The sequence below is a fragment of the Periophthalmus magnuspinnatus genome, chromosome 21, assembly GCF_009829125.3.
Source record: "Periophthalmus magnuspinnatus isolate fPerMag1 chromosome 21, fPerMag1.2.pri, whole genome shotgun sequence".
In the NCBI taxonomy this organism is placed as follows: Eukaryota; Metazoa; Chordata; class Actinopteri; order Gobiiformes; family Gobiidae; genus Periophthalmus; species Periophthalmus magnuspinnatus.
The window spans coordinates 27,714,360-27,733,819 of NC_047146.1; the positions used below are offsets into that span (position 1 = coordinate 27,714,360).

At 38.4% G+C, this 19,460-nt stretch overlaps 1 protein-coding gene across 2 annotated transcripts in view; it reads left to right on the top strand.

Moving 5' to 3' along the window:
• pard3bb (par-3 family cell polarity regulator beta b) overlaps nucleotides 1-19,460 on the top strand; it is a 497,556-nt gene that overhangs the window by 106,425 nt on the left and 371,671 nt on the right. For both annotated transcript variants that reach the window (XM_033986829.2, XM_033986830.2), the window contains exon 6: nucleotides 10,028-10,089. In XM_033986829.2, coding sequence (XP_033842720.1) covers nucleotides 10,028-10,089 — 62 coding nt within the window. The remainder of the gene's footprint in view (nucleotides 1-10,027; nucleotides 10,090-19,460) is intronic.

Consider the following 19,460-nt stretch of genomic DNA (forward strand, 5'->3'; position numbering starts at 1 on the left):
ATATCGTATTCATGGAGACAAGCAGGTGGTGGAAGTAGATGTGTCACGATAACACATTTTAAAGTGCCATATATTGCTGAACTGAATATAGACGATAATGTTGAAACTAATTTATGTACTGATAATAGAGCCGATGTATACCACAAAAACTATTCTAAATCTCCAATAGAGTTAAAATCATATATTGAACGATAAGTCAGTTTACTAATTATTGTGACAGGTTTACATAGAAGCCATATCTGTTTCATTTTTTACTTAAGCAATATAAAATTGTCTGAAATCAAGATTGATCAACGCAAAGAATACAGTTAGAATTGACATTTTTTGCCTTGTAGCTCCGCCCTATAAGTGTACAACAAGGTTAAGTTGTTATCAAATACTTAAAAAAAACTTGAAAATGAAAAAATGTAAGTCCTACAAAAATCACACTTTTATGATTAGACACACTCTCTCTTTAGTTTCCTGGCACATTTAGTTGACTTGTACTCTGTGTTTTCCTACCTGCTCTCCCTCCTGCTGCTGTCCATATGAAGCTTGTCTGTGTGGGCTGCTCAGTGGGGCGTCTCCATGTAATTTACCCAGCGCATGTACTCTTCTGACGCACCATCTGTCCATTCACTTCTTATTTATGTCTCATTTTTGATCATTTTACAAAACACAGAACAGCTTTGACATGAACACGAGTCTGCGGTTTAGCACAAAGTTTAGTTTTTACTGATACCATTTTTATTATGAATTTATCCAATATGTCATTACAGTTTTGTTTGAGCGAGACCATCTGTTAGTGTCCACCCTAGCCAAACATATGCAACTTGTCTAAGCCAGTTTTTATTTTAGTCCACAGTTTTGATTTAATATAACTAACACATTTTAGCCAAAGGCAAATTTAACTTTGCTGAAAAAATAGACTAATTCTTCTGATTCTGAATATGCATTGAGGTTGGACCTTTTAGTGAAAATAAATCCATTCTAATTATTGTGCCTATAATATCTGATCATATAGATATAATTAACAAACTTTAAAGTTGCACTATGTAACTTTTTGGTAGAGGGTTTGAAACCTGCTTAGAGATTCTATTACTATTAATTATCGAAAATTGCATTATAAGGTGTGTATACTAATATACTAATGTATACTCATTTTTATTTTACTTTTAGACATTTATGGTGGATGCTCTCCTTAAATGTGCACACTGAGGTTGACCTAATGTTACAAATGGACTAGGGACCTTTCCGGTGAGAGGTGTCGCTTATGTCCATGGAGATGATGTTGCTGTCCCTGGAATGCATAACATATAGCTAAGAAATCTTGCATCTATTCCATTACAGTTGTAAACAAATAAAACAAAGAATATATATACACATTTCATTTTATGCATCAGCAAGATAGGTAAGGCTTGCCCAAAGACATAGCGGCAGGATGCGTTGGCTGGAACAAGAATTTAACCAATCTTCGAGTTTCTGCACGAGGAAGGGATAGGAGGGGATATTTAAATCACTGGGATATTTTTTTGTCAATATTTTCTTTTAACCGGAACAAAATACCAACCAGTGGGGTGCAAGTACATCTCATCCCATTACATGGGCCCTATTTTATTCATCTTGCTTTCCTTTTTGCTTTGTACAATTACTGTGCAGAGCTCGTAATTACTTTGAGGACTGTATTTTTTCCATTTTAAAATCCACATTATTAAAATTTTTTGCTATTTTCTGTTTATAGCCATGATTACCCTCCTCTCCGTTCTTGTCAGTGTCTTGGGCCTGTCTTAGCTCAGTTCAGGTGGAGGTAATAGCAGTGGATAATTGCTTAAATTGTCACTTGGCCTTTAGGTGAGAGCAATGAGGGGACAGACCTCTAATTCACTCTTTTCTTCATACTGCCCCGGTTCTTTATTCAGAAATATGATTTTAGGGGGGGGGTTTCGAGGAAAAAGACTGGAGCAGAGCTGAAGCTATTGAGGAATGCTGGGTTTAGAGAGTGAATATACGGTACAGAGGAGGGACAGTGAATATATGGTGTACAGAAGAGCAGGAAACTGGAAATGTAGGAAATGTATTGTTATATAGATATATCCATGTTGAATTAGACTTTAATGTGAACATCTAAGAAAATGTATTAACAAAGTATACCTTATACCTTTGTGTCCTATCTGGGGGCGATGGCGCAGATTGGCAGCCTCGCTTCTGTCTGTCTGCCTCAAGGCAGCTGTGGCTACAGTAGTAGGTTACTACCACTTTATTATTATTATAAGTATATTTACAGGAATACTGCTGCCAAATATTTAGCCAATATTTGGTGTATTTTTGAAAGTCAACACCATTTTTCCGTCCAACCCTATCCTCTGCATCGTATTCTATTTTGTAAACACATTTTGTAACTAAATCTCACATCTTTTACAATTCATTCAAAACACTTTTGTGGAAATTATTACTGTCATAATCCAAAGAACTAAGTATGTATTCAGTTATTTCATGGTGATGTCTGCAAAGGATCATGGTCTGTGTAGTTCCCACTGTTTGTTTTTTTTCTTAGCAATTGCTGCAACAAAGCAAAGCATTTAAGCAAGAGAGCTTAGGATTTGATGTATTGTGAGATTTTTAATGATACAATATCACTATTTTTCAGTTATTGCTACATAAATCCATAAATCTTGACTTTGGTCTTCGTCTAGCCCTCCTGTTTCCCGGTCGCTTCTGGCAATATGTTCACTATTCCTTTATCTAAAATCAAAGTTTCCCATCTATTGCAATTGATTACTGTAAAATTTTATTAAGGCTTTTTTGTTTATGTCTTGTATTTTCCTCATCGTCTGGTAAAAACTTTTGACATGGCATTTCTCAAATCACTTTTTAAATAGATAAAATGGCTCCATGCTAAAAAAAAAAATAAAAAAAAAAATACAGAAAACGCACACTATATGCAGTGAAAGTCCAAGGCTAAGCTAATTCGTCATAGGGATGGCTGGAGAGCTGCAGAAACACTTAACTTGATTGGCTATTCTGTAATTAGTAATATCAGTAATAGTTCAGTCTTTTTGTCCACTTTTGCCCATTATGAGATTAGCCTGGAAGCTTGCAGCTCATTTATTACACACATGGTTATTCAAGGTAGTATTATCCATCCTTAAGTTAATTTGGAAATTCAACTTTTGTATTTTTAACTTTTGAAGGAGCCACTAATGTCTACAAATATTGATTGAGCTGTCCGAGGACTACTAGCAATTTAGATTTTTTCCCCCCAGACTTAAATTTATATACCTAATAAATCTTTGTTAGATTATTGCACTCTGAAATTAATAGGCTGTAACCAAGAAACACTGGCTATCCTTTAAAACAATCACAATTACTTATAATATACTTTTACAAAATCAAACTTTACCAATCAATCGTAGAAGTTGTCTTCCCCGAAATGTTTTTAAAAGTTGGCAACCTGCAAGGCCCGAGTCCCGAAACTAGATTTGTTTTTGGCTGTGTGCATAACGACAGTATTGAAATTGATTTTTGAAAACCTCTTAGTTGTCAGATTGAGTATCTTTTGTCTAGAAGAACAGCTGTCTTAGTCCAACTTTGTGAATTTAAGACAAACCTGCTGCCGGTAATCTCCTTACAGCTGTCTTCTGGCACATAATGAAAAATACTGCACAGGCCATACACTGAATGACCTCTATGCATGTCATATAAGGAAAAAAGAAACGCAATTGTAATTATCAGTGTACAAACTACTAAAATATAAGAATATGTGGTACAGGTAAATGATTGAATTAATTGAATATTTTGACAAAAACAAAAAACATGCTTTTCTCTCCTTTAAATTGCCTGTCAATCTTATGGGATTATCCTATTCTGACAACACACTTTTCCTATTCTATACAAGAGTTCAGATTGTGGTGATGATTGACAGATGGATTATCCATGGTCCGTCTTTTATCAAAACAGACAAGTGGTTGCTAGTGGCAGAGTTCTGAAACTGCCAATCTTATGGGATTTTCCTGAAAGCTTGGCCAACCCAGGCTGCACACTTTACTATTACAAAGACATGTAGTCTTTAGTACATAATAAGAAACAGTGTGTTACATTAGAGTCTATTTTTAGTTTATTTTTAAGTTTATTTTTAAATAATTTTAAGTTATTATCTTGTTATTGCATGTTACCTTTTTCCTGCTCTTCTTGAACTGTGCGGTGCAATACTTGAATTTCCCCACTGTGGGACTAATAAAGGCATATCTTATCTTATCTTATCTTAGTCTGGTTTTATTGCTCAGGATTTATTTGAGTATAATTGAGAGTTGGATTACCAATCAGAGAAACAAATGGTCCCTCTGTTATTGTTCCCACTGTGATTCTGACAGAAGTTTACTTTCTTATAATTAAATAGCCGACCAATGAGCTTATTGTTGGCATGTGTCACTGAAATAAACAAACCTAACTGCATAGCTCTGTCTGAGTTTGGCTTAAGATGTGGGAGAAGCAAACTGTAAAGTACATACAGAGAACTTACCAGGCAACTTTCTTGGGTGAAAAATATGTAAATTCACAAACTCATTAAATGCCCTTAATGTCTTCTTATTTAAAATTTCTCTAAAGAATGTGAACTAGAAAGAAAGAATCTAGGACAAGTCTTAAAATATTCATGCATTTTAATTTGACGTATAGCCTATAAACCTTTTCCCCAAATTACAATTTCTCCTTGTTAAAAGTTGTTGAAAATACTGTAATAACAGAATTTTTTTTTCCTGTTTATTGTTTGGTAAGCTCTATATATTAACATTATTTTCAAAGGATCATGTCCAGTAACCCAATAACCAAACTAGAAAAAGTTATTTGAGTATTGTTTCACTACAATCTGTGGTTTAAGAAGAGATATTATCCTAACCCTTATCAACTTTTCTGAGCTTTCCACCATGTTATAACATTGTTCTGTCTGAAACTGTGCAAACCCTCCTTTCACTTAGCTGTACGATACCACGTCAGGCTTAGCCCACAAGTCATAACCAGGAGGCTCTCTGCAGTGCTCCCAATGCTCCCATCACTCAACCCCTCCCTGTTCAGCCCTCCCCTCGAAGAACAGCGAGCTGCAGAGGGACAGAGCATCGAAAACAAAACCGAAACTAATTTAAACTTTTTAATATGTTGTTTTCGCCAAATAAAGCATTTTCAAACAAACACGGTGATTTAAATGTGAAATGCAATTAATATGCCATAGAAGTTTAATACCCCCTCTTTAATAATAATACTAATTGGTTGGCTTTTTATTCAAATTAGTGCTAAATGATAGATACATCACAGGTCTATTGTAATTATCAGTATATTGTTCAGGAGGCTGTATTTACATTGAATTATTAAGTGAGGCATGCTTCAAGTCAGTTCAATTAATATGTAAGAGACGGTTGTTCTGACAAGCGGTGGTTTATAATTAATGCTACTCATCATTGTCAAGTAATTGAACTCACCATCTGCACCTTGGCCATGCTAATTGATTTCCAAGCAAAGATATTAGTCCATACACTGTCGTAAACTGTATTGAGAAAAGGCAATTAGCAGTTTTAAAGCAGGTCTAAGTAACTCATCTTAAATAAAGTTAACGTTTTTAAATATGAGCTAATTACAAAATGAGGCAATCAACACGTTAACCATGGGTTTAAAATCTGTACTGTTGCCATAACAATTAACAATTAACAATTCATAACAAAATATTATATTTTTGAATGGTAAAAAGTCCATAAAATGGCCCCTATAAACAGGAAGCTGAAAAACATGACTAGGCCTGACTGCTACAACATTCAAAACTGATTTAATATTGAACATATTAATGTATGCACAATTAATCTTTTTGGTGATATTTTCTTCTCAGTATCAGGTTTTCCCTCTGACAGGTGGTGGAGGTCAGATGCCATTAGGAGGTGAAGGTCAAAGGGTAAAGGTCAGTTTAAGGAGTCCATTAATGGTGACTATTAACAATGACCTCTATTGAGGTGAGGTTATGTGTGTTTGGATACATCCTGGCACAAATAAACAGATAGGCTTACAGGAAAAAAAAAGTAGTGTACACTATACATTTTAATTTAATCTGATCAACTTTAACAGACATATTCTCATATAAAGGGTATTATACTTTAACAAACAACATACGTCCTTCAAGACTTGTTTTTCCACACACCCCCTGTGATTTTTTTTTTTTTTTTTGCTAAACTCTTATGAATGAAGTCACTCATGTCACAGTGGACTCACAAAAATTGACTGACACAAGTAATCCATCTCACTTCATCTCACTACCTTTAGACATTAAATCACTCACTCCCTTTTTTCTCTCTTCACTCAGCACACCCTCTCCTATTCATTTCTTTCTTTACTACTCCTCACCTACTCTGTCCATTATTTCTCTTTATCATTTCCTTCTTCTTTCTTGCTCTCCTTCTCTCCCATTCCTTCCTTTCTCTCTCTTTGTCACCCTCTCATTTCCCCCATCTCACTCTTTTTTTCTCTCTCCCAATCCCTCTTTCTCATGTCAGCCTAGTGTCATGTTCTAATGTAATGATTACTGATCCCTGGACACACATCTTCCTCACCTCAGCTTTTTTTTCTGTCCTGTCTCCATTGTTGACTCACCCTCTGACTGTTATTTACTATGAATCTGACAGCACCATCACACTTCAAATGTCTTTATTCATTATCCATCCATCAATTTACCAGATCACTCCATCATCACTTATGCCATTGTTTTTACCTACTGTCTTCATGTAACATTATCAAATAAAAAAAAGGCAGATAACTCAACATGAAGACATGAAGAACAAAATTTGACAGCCACAAAAAATATAAACTATTATAAATCCAATACAATTTTAATAATATTATTTAAAAAACAAACAAGGAAGTTTAAATCTGTCAACTGGACAAATCGTTGTAGGAGTGAAGACGTTTCGCTGCTCATCCAAGCCACTTCTTCAGTTCTGGTCAGAATGCTGGTGGCCACTGCCTTAAATCTATCTGAGGGGAGGGGCTAACCACACTGAAACTGTAAACAGCTTTTGTTTCCATTTTCAGCTGAGACTGCCCTGTTCAGCCCTTAACGACCCTGCTATTGTTCTCATTGTTCTGGGTCTGAGGATGGAATTGTAGATGGGGGAGAGATTATGTCTCAGGCCCCCATTTCTGTTTAAGGAAGGATTCTCTTTCCTAACAAAAATAGCTTCTTTAACTCCTCTCTCAAACCATTTCTTTTCTCTGGCTAAGATCTGAACTTCACTGTCTTCAAAGGAGTGGTTAGTGGCTTTGAGATGGAGATGCATGGCGGACTGGGGTTCAGAGGGACTCTCACGCCGATGTTGGTACATCCTCTTATCGAGTAGCTGTTTAGTTTCTCCAATGTAACGCTCACTGCACTCTTGACTACACCGAATGGAGTAGACTACATTACTTTGTTTATAGCTTGGGGTTTTGTCCTTAGGGTGAACCAATTTTTGCCTTAAAGTGTTTGCAGGTGTGTCTGAAAAACTTCAGAGAATCTTCAGACAGTATGAGATTCCTGTCTTTTTCAAACCCACAGTGTACGGAATGGTAACACCTCTCCTTCTAGGTTCAGATTCCCTGTGATCTATTGAAGGCCCATTTTGGATATCCACAAGCAGAGAGGGCTTTCTCCACATGTTGCTCCTCCTTCACTTTTCCCTCTGTGTTTGTAGGCACCACTTGAGCTCTGTGTTGTAGTGTTTGGATCCGAGTTTCCGAGTTTGTGCTGCAGTGGATGGTGTGAATCAAATAGCAGGTATTGGTCTGTATGTGTAGGCTTCCTGTAAACTTCTACCTGGAGTCGCTGGTCCTCTCCTGTTGTTACTGCACAATCTAAAGATTTGGTCCAGTGTCAATTTAGTTTAGTTTTTAATATGGTGCAAAACGGAGCACCATATTGAGAACACAGCAGAATTTATGAGCAAAATCAAGCATCTTCAGTTTGATCCGGATGAGACCATGGTTTTATTTGATGTGACCTCTCTTTTCACTTGTATCCCCACATCAGTAGCGTTGGAGGCAGCAAAGAGGAGGCTAATGCAGGATACTAAGCTAAAAGAGAGAACTAAACTGACTCTGGAACAAATCTGCAAACTGCTGTAAATTTGTCTTAATACCACATATTTCCAGTTTAGAGGAAACTTGCTATGGATCAGACCTGGACGACTGAGGGTCTACACAGACATTATAAAAAAAAAAAAAAAAATCTCCTCCTCACCCTCCGCGGGTGGTCTCATCCCCTCTTTTGCCACGCTCGGGACCTCTACCAGAGGCCTGGGAGTTTAAGGGTTCTGCGCAGTATCTTTGTTCTTCCTAGTACTGCACTTTTCTGGACTGAGATGTCTGATGTTTTTCCTGGGATCTGCTGTAGCCACCCCTCCAATTTGGGGGTCACTGCCCTGAGTGCTCCGATGACCACGGGCACCATTGATACCTTCACCTTCCAGACCTTCTCCAGCTCTTTTTTGAGCCCCTGGTATGTCTCTAGTTTCTCATGTTCCTTTTTCCTGATGTTCCCATCACTTGGTACTGCGATGTCCACCACAGTTGCTTTGCTCTGTTGTTTACCCACCACCACAATGTTCGGTTGGTTTGCGATCACCATTCTGTCAATCTGTAACTGGAAGTCCCACAGGATCTTGGCTCGATCATTCTACACTACCTTTAGAGGTGTTTCCCACCTTGATCTTGGGATTTCCAGTCTGCACAGATGTTTCTGTGCACTATGCCTGCCACTTGGTTATGCCGCTCCATATATACTTTCCATGGCACCATCTTACACCCTGCAGTTATGTGCTGGATTGTCTCAGGGGCCTCTTTGCACAGCCTACACCTTGAGTCTTGTCTGGTGTGGTAGGGTGCTCAGGGTGCTGGATTTTTCGATGGAACCCGCCATGCATGGTCAGGAGCTTTCGGGTTTTAACATCCGTGGTCTGTATCTCCTCCTTTGGCCTACTTATGATTCCTGCTGGGTATCTGATTACTGGCAGGGCATAGCTGTTTATTGCCTGGGTCTTGTTCTTGCCATTGAGCCTACTCCTTAAGACTTGCCTTACTCATCTGAGCTGTTTTGCCATGGCTGCTTTCCTTGTTTCCTCTTCAAGGTTGATATTTGCTTGTGGGATACCAAGGTACTTGTAACTGTTCCCAATGTCTGCTATTGTCCCTTCTTGGAGGGAGACCCCTTCTGTGTGGATGACCTTCCCTTTCTTTGTCACCATCCAGTTACACTTCGCAAGCCCGAATGACATTCCAATGTCTGTGCTGTAAATCCTGGTGGTGTGGATCAGTGAGTTGATGTCCCGCTCATTCATTGATGTCATCCATGTAGAGGAGGTGATTGATAGTAGCCCCATTCCTGAGTCAGTATCCATAGCCAGTGTTGTTGATGATTTGGCTGAGGGGGGATTCAGACCTATGCAGAACAGTAGTGGGGTCAGTGCGTCTCCTTGGTATATGCCATATTTGATGGTCACTTGTGCAAGTGGCATGTGATTGGCCTCAAGGGTGGGTTTCCACAACCTCATTGAGGCTCTTAGAGTCCTGTTGATGTTGTACAGCTCCAGGCATTCCATGTATGTGGCATTGAGTCATAGGCTTTCTTGTAATCAATCCAGGCAGTGCACAGGCTGGTCTTACGGGTTCTGCAGTCTTGAGCGACTGTTCGGTCTACCAGGAGCTGGTGTTTGGCTCCCCTAGCATCTTTGCCGATGCCCTTCTGCGCTGTGCTCATGTATTGATCCATGTGCCCACTTATCTTAGCCGCCATGATGCCTGACATGAGCTTCTATGTTGTGGAGAGACAGGTTATTGGCCAGTAGTTGGATGGGGCTCTACCCTTTGAGGGATGCTTCTGGATCAGGATTGGGATCCATGAGAAACAAACAATACCCACCATGGAAACAACGTTTTTTTATATTTATATTTATAGTTTATATATATATATATATATATATATATAAAATATACTTTTTCTTTCCTTGCCACAATGCCCTAATAATTGTGTACTTTTCTGCAGATTGCCGGTCCTGCTGTTCCTGCTACAGACCGCTTCTACAACAAGCACGCATTTAACACGAGGTAAGTATTTTTCCTGCTCAAATTCATATCACAAACATTAGATTACTACATAAAAGGCCCACGTAAGCGCCACCCTCTTTGCACTAGGCCGCTGTATGCCTGTTCATTTCCGCATATTTGCCTCTATCCCTATTTATTCATGTTTTTGGAGAGTGTTTTTGTCCTAGTTTCCCTTCGTTAAATGCGTTCTCTCATCAAGGCCATTACACATATAGTTACAGTAACAACTCTCCCATCATTAGCTCACTACAAAAGGCTGCCAAAACCAGGTCAGGGTTTGCACGCAGCGTAAACAGCCATGCACTCGTTGTTGAACATATAAATAAATGCATTTTTAAAAACTGTAGACCGCACGGATACTCACTAATGAAGGCTGCCTAATTAGAAAGCAGGGTGCACAAGCTAGCCCCTTCCCTGTCCTATGTGAGTTTTTTCTGGGTTGAGGGTCTTGTTTTGGGGAGTGGGTCTAGAGGCTGAACCACATGAGGTTTTTTTGTCAGTGATGTTATCATGTTGTTGGCATGCTGAAGGTTGCAACGTAAATGTTAGCAAATTTGCACCAGCACCATTACTAAGAAATATTTGGTTCTGTGTGGGAAGTATATCTTTATCTATGGGTTTCAAAGGACTTTGGTATTTTCTGGACTTTAAGTTGCACTTTTTTCATAGTTTGGCTGGCCTACACTCAGATGCAACTTTTTTTTTATAATTTTAATAATTCCACATATAATTTAATATCTTAATTATTGACACACTGACAACTGCATGAGGGCACTCTAGGCTTGTTTACCAGTATGGCACCCATTTACTTTATGGAGCGGTGCTACATCTACTTCTGCCACTTATAGTATAGTATAACATATAGTCTGGAAAATACGGTAAATATTATATTTTTCCAATGAGAAAAAGTAGTCAAAATGTTGCATATAACAGCAAGCTGGGAGTCATGAATACAGTGAAATAATTTACAAATGTAAAATGGGAAGACAGACTATATTATGTGTTCTGTCTATGGGCAAGACACTTGACCCACATTGCTATAGGCCTTCTGCACACTTGGTTTAGTGTGGATTTGATCCCGGTATAGTAATGATGAAGTCCTGTTCTAATAGTAGCAGTCTCAAATTAGCTGGGACCCTTGCGTTATATACTGCGCACATTTTGTTAATATGCAAATTTGGTAACTAGTTTAGTGATCACTCATTAGCACATATTAATTCTTATTATTTATGTATGTTTTCATGGATATCATCTGGTTTTGTTTGAACATAATGCCATTTATCAAATATAAAATAAGGAAAAAAAAGGTAATTGATTATGCATGCCATTGCTTGTTAAGATAATGACCAGGTCATGACTGGAGGAAAAGAAAATTAGACTATGCCCATACAGAAACAAAAAATATTAAACCTAAAAATACTAACAAAGATGTAATTAACTGCTTGGAATTCATTTTACTATAGTTGGAATTATTATGTTGCCCCTGTACTGAAATCAGGGGCAACATAATAATTTATATTAGCCCCTGAAAAAAATCATGGCTAATATAAAAAAAATAAAATAAGTACTCTAAAGACATACTCACATATAGTCCAAACTTATATAAAGTAGTTTCTGTATACCATGCATACCATTCTGTAGCCATCTCCCATTGTGACTTGAAACAAAGATTGACCCCACTGCTCCCCCCCACTGAAACATAGTTATTCTCTTCATAACAGTGTGCTGCTATTCCGGTGCATTTCAATGAAACATCTCCGCTCATAAACCGCCAGGCGCTCCCTTGATTAAGTGCAATAAAGACCTATTTTTCTCTTTAATAATACATGCTGTTACTTTTATTGTTTTCATGATCTTGCTGCAAAACAACCAAGTGTGAAAGAATCGCCGCCAAATTGATAAAAATATTCATTATTTCAAACTCACCCACACACACACGAACCATCTCTGTGGTGAGTAATGTAAAAATGATGTAATTGTTTTTATGGTCGGCAGGGAAACGATCCTTGAAATTGCAAAAAAAAAGTCCAAAATGAGTTCAGGGAGCAGCCTATAAATATTACAGGAGTGAAGCGTACCTTAATTGAAATTGCACAAGGATATATATTAAAGAAATGGTGCTGTGTATATTCACGCTTTCTGGTTTTCTCTCCCATCAAGTCTATTTACTGAAACTGTTAGACGTAAACCAACATCTATAAATACAGTAATGGCCTATCATGATTTTAAACACAGCATGCATACCATACCTTTGGAGCAAATGTACTTGTATTAAAGGAAACCCTGTTAAGGTGAATTGCTTTATAGAAATAGTGCTGCAGCTAGGTTAAAATATGTCTCGTCCCAGTCTGTAGATATGTACTATATAAATGTATATATAAATGGACATAGCTAATCTGCTAACGGTTGCGTTCCAAGTGGGAGGTGAGCATGGGCATGCTTCTGGCTCCATCGGCTCTAATTCCGTTTCTATTGAATTTTACCACTCTCCATGGTCCTGATATTATTTATTTCGCTATTGTGTCCGTAAATCAAGATATGAACATTAATAACCGGCAAATCGGTCAAGCAGACAATAAGTCTGCTGCGTGGTATCTGCATTTAATTATAAAGCGTTGTCCTAGAATCAGGTCGTGTGCAATTAGCATGCCAGCTGTTAGTGTGCAATTAGCATGCTAGCTGTTGTTGGCTTTATCACCATGCCAAAACACCGCTCTGGCCACTGAAAGTTGTGGAAGGTGATTATAAACTCATCGTGGTGAATAATTAGGATGCTCGGAGTGCAGAAGGCAAGTGAGGAGTATGTTTTTTGCAAACCATTTAAAATGAACTACTTAAAGTTTTTAAGATGGTAGAAATTTGCTGTAGCATCTTTAAAGCAAAAATATTTACGTTCAAATTTTCATTGATGTGTCACTGTATGCATTGCTGATAGTTGGGATAAAACCACTGGAAAATAATAATAATAATAATAATAATAATAATAATAATAATAATAATAATAATAATAATAATAATAATAATAAATTTTATTTGTATTGCACTTTACATTTCAAAGAAATCTCAGAGTGCTAGATGATGAGAACAATACAATTAACTGTACCTGTTATTATTAAAGATAAAATTAAGCTTATAACACTTAATTAGGCTACCCCACAGTGGAAAAGACAAAAGCCCAATGCCTTTCGTGGTTCGATGATACAAACAATTTCCTATATCCCATTTTCATTAAATTGTACATTTTTTAATATAACAAAACACAGACAATACTATTGTCAAATCATGTTTTACTTAAAGGGTATTTTTTCTCATGGATGGTGCGCCTCCTGCTTGTCTCCTACCTCTATCTCGTAACAGTGCATCTTAGATTGGGCCTACACAAGATTTTCTAAACAAGATTTCATGCACAAAATCTCGTCTTCAATGATTCTTGTTCTAGTACATAAGATAAATAGATATCAGATATCTATTGAATCCCATGTGTCCATTCATGACTTTATTAACCTTAAGTAGTGATGCATTTGTATCTGTTTACAATACCAATGTTACAATTATAACACAGCCTTTCTGAAGCCCGACCTGGCCACAAAGCTCTCAGATAAATAAGACACATGAGAGCTCAGTGTTAATGGACTCTCCATTTTTTTTTTTTTTTTTGTCTTTTAAACCGTGAAGCGGTGAAGTGGCAGGTGTATGAATAACACCTGCACGCTTCATCTTTTCTCCAAATCCTTTTCCCCCTCCCTCACAATCCAGGTTTTGTGTTGCATTGATGTAGCCTGTCAAACATTTCAAAAATAAAAAACTGGTTTGGTAAATGGATGTCGAGTGGGTTTTTTGTACCAATTCACCAGGAGCTTTGAGAGATCAGAGATAGCAAAAGAAGGAGCGCTGCAAGATACCCCTCTTTTCATAATTATTCAAATCATTAGCCAAGTCTAATTAATTCAAAACCTCCTTTATAATTTCTGCAAGTTTCTTTCATATCTTATAAAAGTGCTTATAATGCGTTTTTGTTAGGCTTTTGTTTAGCTGCCAATAAGAAATGCATCAGCAGAGAGGGAAGCCATTACCTGCTCACCAAGTCTGTTTGAAAAGCAACTAATGTTTGGCAAAAGAAAAGTATGAATAATTATTTTCATATTTGTCTCATCACTGGTGTTGTATCATGCTGCTAGTATAACAAGATATGGCAGATGCTGTGTGCATAAACCATCTGGTGCACCGCTGCATAGGCTTTGTAGTGGAAAGTTTTACACAGATTTGAAATAAATAAAAGGAAATACATGTTTTTTGAGTAGTTGCCCTCATACCCGCTTGATTATTTCCACTATTAACAATTTTATGTTCAGAAAATTTGCTATTGCTTTGATTTTTTAAAATTTTGTAATGTAATCTCTTCCCCAGCCGTTGTTGGTCGGTTAGCCTCTAGTACCCAGGACCCCTACAGTGAATAAGGGTTAGATGAAAGATGAACAGATACTACTTAGCCTTTTGCTAAAATATCTAATGAGAGATAATACATTTTTTCTTCTTCCAAGTGCACCAAAGGCTAAATTCACAAGTTGGTAAAGTGTCAGTTATTCAACAGGTACTAGTTTGTTTTTTTCATCCCACTTGCTTAGATTTGTTTTTGTATTTTTAACACCACCTGTGGAGTTACATACAGCTTTGAATCAAGGACTATTGACATGACTTGTCAAAACTAACTAGTCTTATATTGTACATTAGGGCTGCAAGATCAATTTCAATCAATCTGGCGTTTGAATGATATAAGGTCCTCTGTAAACGACCTGGGGTCTTATTGTCAATATTTTTCAATACCTGGATTTTAGAGTAGACCTCTAAGAAATTTCTGTGTAAACCCTCAATTGTCCAGGTCTGATTCATAGCAAAAGAAAAATAAAATTATTTCAACTGGACAAAACTTTTAGAATGAAGATGTTTCGTCGCCTATTCAATCTTTTTCAGTTATAGACAAAACACCTGAACCATAAATAAAGCAGTGTGGTCTACTCTATACAGTATAGTAAGAATGTACTGTCGTGAGAGCAGCTGAGGACCCCAATCTGCTGTAAGTCTCCATTTCAAAGCCACTGACCACTCCTTTGAAGATAGTGAGGTACAGATCGTAGGCAAAGAAAATAAATGGTTTGAGAGGGGAGCTGAAGAGGCAGATTTTGTTAGGGAAGACTATCCATCTTTGAAAAGGAATGGGGGCCAAGACATCATTTATCTTCTACTTATACCAACAATAGCGATGGCCAGTATGCTGATAGATGTGAGAACATGCATTAGGGGCCTGAACAATTTTGTTAAACATGACTCAAGCACAGTTCACACTTGGTGTAGTTCAATAGATGTAGCTAACAACATTCTGTCAACTAAACTGAATTTCTTTTGCTACCTCTAAGAAATACATATGATTACTGCTTTAGCTTAGCAATTCAGATTTCAGTCTCATCTCAAATGTTAATGCTCCTGAATGTGTTTATTTCTTGAAGGTAAATCAGAATCAGAATCAGTAAAACATCAGAATAAAACATAATTAACTGCCATTAGATATTTCTCAAAAACTTTTCAGCCCCCCTGTACATATTTCTTCTTTACAATACAAGTTATAAAACTTGGTAATGGGGAGACAGCTTGCTCCAAAGTCAGACTTGATGGTGTTTGCCAAATGCACCCTAAGAAATACTGCAGAGGACAACTGTTAGTTATTAGTTTTTCAATCAGTAACACAGCCCTGTTTATGGACCATTCAGTGTGGGGGACCAGTCTTAGTGTGTGAACTGAGCCCATAGAGAGAGACCAACTGTCTATTAAAACTTAACAAAAGTCCAGACACACAGCTCTCTCCCTCTCTGTCTCTTTCTTTCTCTCTCTCCTCTCTTTTTCATCCATTCTCAATCCCCCCCACTCCGCTTTGTCTTCTCTATCTACCTCTCTCTTTCACACTCTTTCCTTTTCTCTCTCCCCTCTTCTCTATCTCCCTTTGACTCTCTCTCCCCTGTTATTTCTGTCTTTCTCCCTCTAGTCTCTCTCCCTCTAGTCTCTCATCTGTTTTTTGTTGTTTAATTGTTCTCTCTCACGTTTTTCATTCTCCCCTTTCTCCTTCCCCCCTCTCCCCTTTCTCTCATCCTACTAATTACTTCCCCTCTCTCCATCTCTCTTTTCTTTCACCATCACTCCCTCTCTCTCCTCCCTCTCTTTCTTCCATTCTTCCACTAATTCTCTCTACCCTCTTGTCTCGCTATTTTTTTATTTACCTCTCCTTTCTCCCTCTCTCCACCCCATGTCTCTTTTGTTTTATTTAAGTCATCCCCTTCTCTCTCTTTCTGTCTCTCCCTCTCTCCTCCCTCTCTCCTCTCACCCTCTCTTTCATCTATTCTCCTTCTCTCTGTCTACCCCTCCCCCTTCGCTCTCTCTCTATATATCCCCCCTCTCCTTTGTCTCCCCTTCTCTCTCTCCTTCCCCTCTCTCCCCACTCCATGTCTCTCTTGACTTATTCCTGTCTGTACTTTACATTCATCCTTTGTCTAAAAGTGTATGTGCATGTGGAAGTCCTTGTTTATTTGATTAGTTTATCTGAGTGTGTGCAGTAGTTAATCCTCTCCTGACCTTCTCTCTACTCCCTTATGTGAGCTGTTTGTCAAAGTTATAGGACTCAGAGTTTGGTGATCTTGACTTATACACGTGGACAACATTGTTGTATCCTTCGGTTAATGAAAGAAAAACTCACAATGGTCACAGAAATAACTTGAATCTGACAAAAGTAATAAATAAAAATTCTATGAAATTTAACCAATACAAGTCAGACATTGCCTTTCGACCATGCTTCAACAGAATTTCTTAAAATAATGAACTTGTGAAACAGGCCTGGACAAAAATGATGGTACCCCTAGAAAAGACTGAAAATAATGTGACCAAAGGGACATGTTAATCCAAGGTGTGTCCACTAATTAGCATCACAGGTGTCTACAAGATTGTAATCAGTGAGTGGGCCTATATATAGGGCTACAGGTAGTCACTGTGCTGTTTTGTGGCAGCAGTGTGGACCAGAGGAAGCAAAGGAAAGAGTTGTCTCAGGAGATTAGAAAGAAAATTATAGACAAGCATGTTAAAGGTAAAGGCTATAAGACCATCTCCAAGCAGCTTGATTTTCCTGTGACTACAGTTGCACATATTATTCAGAAATTTCAGATCCATGGGACTGTAGCCAACCTCCCTGGACCAGACCGCAGGAGGAAATTGATGACAAATCAAAGAGACGGATAATACCAAATGGTAACAAAAGAGTCCAGAAAAACTTCTAAAGAGATTAAAGGTGAACTTCAAGCTCAAGGAACATCAGTGTTAGATCGCACCATCCATCGCTGTTTGGGCTAAAGTGGACTTAATGGGAGACGACCAAGGAGGACACCATTGTTGAAAACAAATCATAAAAAAGCCAGATTGGAATTTGCCAAACTACGTGGTGACAAAGCTTCTGGGAGAATGTCCTATGGACAGATGAGACAAAAATGGAACTTTTTGCCACGGCACATCATCTCTATGTTCACAGACAGAAAAATGAAGCATGTCAAGAAAAGAACACTGTCCCTACTGTGAAACATGGAGGAGGCTCTGTTATGTTTTGGGGCTGCTTGCTGCATCTGGCACAGGATGTTGAATCTGTGCAGGGTACAATGAAATCTCAAGACTCTCAAGGGATTCTTGAGGGAAATGTGCTGGCCAGTGTCAGAAATCTTGGTCTTAGTCGTAGGTCATGGATCTTGCAACAGCACAATGACCAACACACAGCTTAAAACACCCAAGAATGGCTAAGAACATTGGACTACTCTAAAGTGGCCTTCTTTGAGCCCTCACCTAAATCCTATTGAGCATCTTTGGAAGGAGCTGAAATATGCTGTCTGGAATAGGCACCCTTCAAACCTGAGACAACTGGAGCAGTTTGCTCATGAGGAGTGGGCCAAAATACCTGCTGAGAGGTGGAAAGGTCTCAGTGAGAGTTACAGGAATCGTTTGATTGCAGTGATTGCCTCAAAAGGTTGTGCAACAAAATATTAAGTTAAGGGTACTATCATTTTTGTCCAGGCCTGTTTCATGAGTTTATTTTTTTTTAATAATTCTGTTGAAGCATGGTTGAAAAGCAGTGTCTGACTTTCATTGGTTAAATTTCATAGAATTTTTATTTATTATTACTTTTGTCAGATTCAAGTTATTTCTGTGACCATTGTGAGTTTTTCTTTCATTAACCAAAGGGTACCAACAATTTTGTCCACGCTTGTAGTAATAATAATAATAATAATAAATTGTATTTATATAGCGCTTTTCAAGATACTCAAAGTCGCTTTACAATACATACAAGAATAAAATATCACAAAATTTACAACATAAAATCAAACATTAAAAGCAATTTTGAACAGGTGAGTTTTGAGTTCTTTTTTGAAGGTGGGGAGGTCAGAGCAGTCACGGAGGGGTTTGGGCAGTGACTTCCAGAGGGTGGGGGCAGCGATGGGGAAGGTTCTATCCCCCCAAGTTCGGAGCTTGGTCCTACAGGGTAGGGACAGGAGGTTGGAGCTGGAGGAACGGAGGGAGCGAGATGGAGTGTGGTGGTGGAGCAGGTCTGTGAGGTAAGGAGGGGCCAGGTTGTGGAGAGCTTTGAATGTGATGAGAAGGATTTTGAAGTGGATGCGCTGAGGGACAGGGAGCCAGTGGAACTTGTGGAGGACAGGAGTGATGTGTTCATGTGAGCGGGTGTGAGTGAGGAGCCGCGCAGCGGAGTTCTGAATGTACTGTAGTCTGTTGAGGGTTTTGGATGGTGTACCGTAGAGGATGCTATTGCAGTAGTTGATTCTGGATGTGATGAATGCGTGCGATGAGTTTCAGTGGCAGAGAAGGTGAGTGATGGGCGGAGACGGGCTATGTTTTTGAGGTGAAAGAATGCAGTCCGGGTTATGTGCTTGACGTGGGGTTCAAATTAAAGAGTGGGGTCGAGGAGCACACCGAGGTTGCGGATGAGTGAGGATGGAGAGAGTGTGGTGTTGTCAAAGTGCAGGGTGAAGTGTTGTGAGGATTTGGTGATGTTGTGTGGACCAATGATGATGAAGTCTGTTTTGTCGCTGTTTAGTTTGAGGAAGTTGTGATTCATTCAGTTTTTGATGTCTGTTAACCCTTGTTGATGCTTGTACATAACACCTCTGTCCGTAAACTTGGATTAAACAACTGAAGTGATGACAGTGCAGCTAATTACAGTTGAAACCAGAAGTTTGCATACACTCACTGTCTGACATGAAATTAGACTTAACTTTTCCTGTTTTAGGTACATGAGGATTACTAAAATTATTTGTATTTGCTAAATGCCAGAA